Source organism: Tenrec ecaudatus, chromosome 12 (assembly GCF_050624435.1).
Source record: "Tenrec ecaudatus isolate mTenEca1 chromosome 12, mTenEca1.hap1, whole genome shotgun sequence".
Lineage (NCBI taxonomy): Eukaryota > Metazoa > Chordata > Mammalia > Afrosoricida > Tenrecidae > Tenrec > Tenrec ecaudatus.
Genome location: NC_134541.1, coordinates 107,219,860 through 107,223,865, shown reverse-complemented (window position 1 = coordinate 107,223,865; position 4,006 = coordinate 107,219,860). Strand labels below are relative to the sequence as shown.

The 4,006-nt window shown below is 54.9% G+C and overlaps 1 protein-coding gene across 1 annotated transcript in view; it reads right to left on the bottom strand.

Annotated features, from left to right (window-relative positions):
- Positions 1-4,006, bottom strand: part of CORO7 (coronin 7) — a 63,377-nt gene that overhangs the window by 4,934 nt on the left and 54,437 nt on the right. Inside the window, exons 23-27 of the mRNA XM_075564343.1 lie at positions 3,900-3,989; positions 2,111-2,227; positions 1,017-1,152; positions 568-656; positions 88-174 (exon numbers count right to left, since the gene is read on the bottom strand). Of these exons, the coding sequence (XP_075420458.1) occupies positions 88-174; positions 568-656; positions 1,017-1,152; positions 2,111-2,227; positions 3,900-3,989 (519 nt within the window). The remainder of the gene's footprint in view (positions 1-87; positions 175-567; positions 657-1,016; positions 1,153-2,110; positions 2,228-3,899; positions 3,990-4,006) is intronic.

Sequence of the window (4,006 nt, the reverse complement as noted above, 5' to 3'; positions counted from 1 at the left end):
CTGGGGGGAGGGTAAATGAAGATGAGGGAGGTGCACCCTGCAGGGATGGGGGGTCAGGGAAGTGTCAAGGTACACCCATCCACTCACCCACTCATCCTCATCTACACCCTCAAATGCGTCCTGGGGGAGCGGATCCTCTCGGTTGCCTAGCTTCGCCACCATGGCGGTCAGTAGCTGGGTGGGTGAATGAGACAAGTTGGGAAAAAGTTCAAGGCCGAGGCCCATGTAGTCCACGCAACAGCCTCATGCAGTCAGAGCCTGGCCAGACGGGGCGGATCTTCACGAGAAGGACACTGACATAGGTGCATCAGCAGACACAGGCTTGAGGAGGTGGCCTCCTCACCCTGCCTGCAAACTCCTATATGGAGACCAAGACCCCCTTTGCACTTTGGCAAGCAACCCAGAGGTTGCTCGACAAAGGCTAGGCAGAGCAGGACCCTGACTTGCCCAGAGAGCCTCAAGCTCAGTGGGCACAGCAGGCTGAACACCCAGGGCCCTGGAAGGGTCATGACCACACTATGGGCTGAGAGTGGCTGGAGAACTGGACTCTGTGCCCGCATCCCCTACCTCTTCCTTCTTTTGCTGGTCTGACTTCTCCTCCAGGTAGACTGTCGAGGGGGCCCGTCTTGCTGGAGCCTCTCGGGGGGCCTGGCTCACTGGGGAGAGGCAAGGGAAAACATGAGAGAGAACCCTGGCTGGGAGAACCTCGCCCAACCCTTAGGCATCTACTCTAAAGGTGTCCTAGGCATAGCACCAAGGTTCGCTGGACACAGATGTGTGTGTGTGTGTGTGTGTGTGTGAGAGAGAGAGAGAGAGAGAGAGAGAGATACACACACACACAGACCTTGGGCCCTGCCCTCCAGGGGCACACCACCCACTTCCCCACAATCCCTGGGAGTACCAGAAGCTTCTGGGTGGCAGACTAGAGATTGGACTGGGCCTTCTGTCCCTTTCTCTGCTCCCATCACTGTCCCTGCCCTACTCTACCCTGCCCCACCTCGAATCCCTGATCCTACCTGGGGTCATGCCAGGGGGCTGCAGGCAGAGGAGCTGGGGCTGCCCGTTGGCGCCTCCCAGCCAGGCCTTGGCACTGAGCACTGGCTCCCACCTCACGGCCGTGTCTGGGAATACATCATCCTGGAAGAACTCTTTCTGCAGGGAGAGAGCAAGGGGTCCTTTTGAGGTGCTGCCCAGGGTGGGGGTGGGGTGGTGATCATAGGCATCTGCAGGAGGTGTGGTAAGACCAGAGGCCCTGCCCACAGTTTTGGGGGGAAGCAGCTACCCCTCCTGTGAGATGCAAAAGGCTTTTCCCTCAGAGTGTCTTTCCCCCAAATATGTCAAACCTAGAATGCTCCTTGCATCACATGGTAAATGACAGTACACTTGGAGGTCAACGCAAGTTGCTTAGAGGTTAATCTCCCTGTGGGAATCAGTCATCCAGAGCATTCAGACTGTAGTTTGTCCCACCCCGAGTAGGGTGGGCCCCACTCCTTCTGATGACAGAGGGTTGCTTCCCTGAAGGAGAGCCCGGAGACAAGGTTGAACCCACTCAAGGGTGGCCAAGGTTAGGTTGCCTTCTTGAATCTAGGGTCTGCCCATCTTGTCACATATGTACCCCTCCCTAATCCCTCCACTTCCTATTGCATGTACACCCCGAGATTGTCCCTCTCCCATTGCTTGTATTGCTTATGGTACAACCTCTTCCTGTGACGTATGTAATTACCTGTAACCCAGGGGGGCTTACAACCCCCCTAAAGATATATAACCCTTGGTTAGAAATATACGTGTCTCCCTCCCCTCCTCTCCACCTCCCTCTCTCTGCTCGGACCTGGCTGCTGAGGTCATGACCATCCCAGAGATGAGCATGCTATTGTGAAATGTATTTGACTCTTTTAATTTACTCTCCCTCCCATCGCTCCTTTCTCTATGACTTTATATATTATTGCACCTGTGGACCCTGCAATATTGTTAGAGACTGGCTTACTCTTAACACTCTCTCAAAGGAAAGAATGGGTTCATGTGGGTGTAGGGCCAGGCAGGGCCCGAAGCCTGGCAGCCCTGCTGGGGAGGGGCGGGAACTGACAGTGCAAGTCCTAGGGGCTGAGCTTACCCTGACTCGAGGCAGCCGAAAGGCCACGGGCTCCAAGGAGGTCTGGCGGAGCCTCAAGCATCGAGCAAACTCTACTTCCCGCACGTCACACTCGGTCTTGGGCAGGAGGACAAAGCCCTGGGGGAAGGAGAGTGGTCAGAGATGGTGCTGGGGACACGGAGACCTCCCAGGGGGCCAGTGTCTCCTAGGACCTCGGTGTGCTGGTCACTGTGTGTGCATACTCCCTGGGGGTGTAAGCGCTGATGTGTAGGGTTTGCCTGTTCCTGTGGTGTAAATACTCTCATCATGCTGATTTGAAGCGGACACGGAGCAATGGAAAGAGACCTGCCACCACACACGGCACAAACTCCAAACCAGATCAAACTCACTGTCCTGGATGCTGACTCACAGCGACTGGTAGGAAAGAGCGGAACTGCCCGTGTGGGCTTCTGAGACTGGAACTCCACATGGGAGTAGAAAGCCCATCTTTCTCCTGCAGAAGGGCTAGTACTTTGGAACTGCTGACTTTGCAGTTAGCAGCCACCTGGTAACCACTACATAACCACTCTGCGTTCCTCACTCAGAGCACAAACAAAACACACACACCCTGCCATTGAGTCGATTCTGATTCATAGCCATCCTATAAGACAGGAAGACGTGTCCCTGTGGGTTTCCAAAACTGGAGCTTTCTGTGGGAGTAGAAAGTCTCATGCTCTCCTTTGGAGAAGCCGGTGGGTTACAGCTGTTGACCAGTGGTTGGCAGCCAGTGTGTAGCCCACCCTGGCACCAGGGATCCTCACACAGAGCACAGGGGCATCCACCGGCTGCAATAGCCAGGAAGAGATGGTTGACTTTTGAGAAGTTGTTACCTTTGATTTTAACATAATTTAATTTTCAGCTCACCCAGGGAGATTCTGGGGTATCCAAATATCAGTGGGCTTGGCTGATGGCTGAAAGGTCAGGGGTTCGAGTCTGCTTAGAGATGGTTTGGTAGAAAAGCCTGGCGACCTACCTCCCCACAAAAATCAGCTATTGAAATGACTACAGGCACAGCTCTGCCCTGATCCAGCAGGGCCATCATGAGTCAGACGTGTCCAGGTGGCAGCTGGCAAGTTTACTGATGTTTAATACTGATTGTGTTTCCACAACTGGCAAGCACAATTTCTGGAAATGTCACAAATTGCATTGGGGGGGGGGCAGCTCATCCCTCAACCCCAGTCTGACTCACGGCAACCCTACAGCACAGAGGTGAACTGTCCCCAATAGTTTCTGAGGCAGTCCATCTCTAGAGTCTCGTCTTTCTCTTGAGAAACAGCTGGCTGGTGGTTCGAACCATCAACCTTTCAGCTAGTCGAGCAACGCTTAACCCACTGTACCATGACAGCAGCCCCTCCATGATCCTAGCAGGGTCTTCCAAGTCACTGTGAGCTTGGTTTAGAGTTTTCTAGCTCTGGTGGTGCTCTGGGTATGCAATGGGCTGACAAGGACAAGGTTAGCAGTAAGAAGCCACCAGCCACTCTGCGGGAGAAAGATGAGGCTTTCTGCCGAGCCTCAGACACCCACAGGGGCAGTTCTACCCTGTGCTATAGGGTTGCTATGAGCCTGAGTCGGAATCCATTTGGTGGAAGAGAGTGCCTGTGGGGCCAGGCAGTGACTGCACTTCCTTGCATGGCCACCAGAGGGCAAGTGAGTCCTGCGGTCCCATCAAAGCATTGGCTTTGGAAGCGCCCTCCTCTGTGTGGGGCTGGGGGGGGGGGTGGCGTGGGGGTCCGGGAAGGTGTGTGTGTGGTTGTACGGGGGAGGCACTCACCTTGTGGGGATCTGGCGATGTGAAGCTGTTGCACTCCAGAAAGAAAGGGGCCTCAGGGAGCAGCTCGTACAGGAATACACGGGTGTCGCCCTGAAGGACAGGGAAGA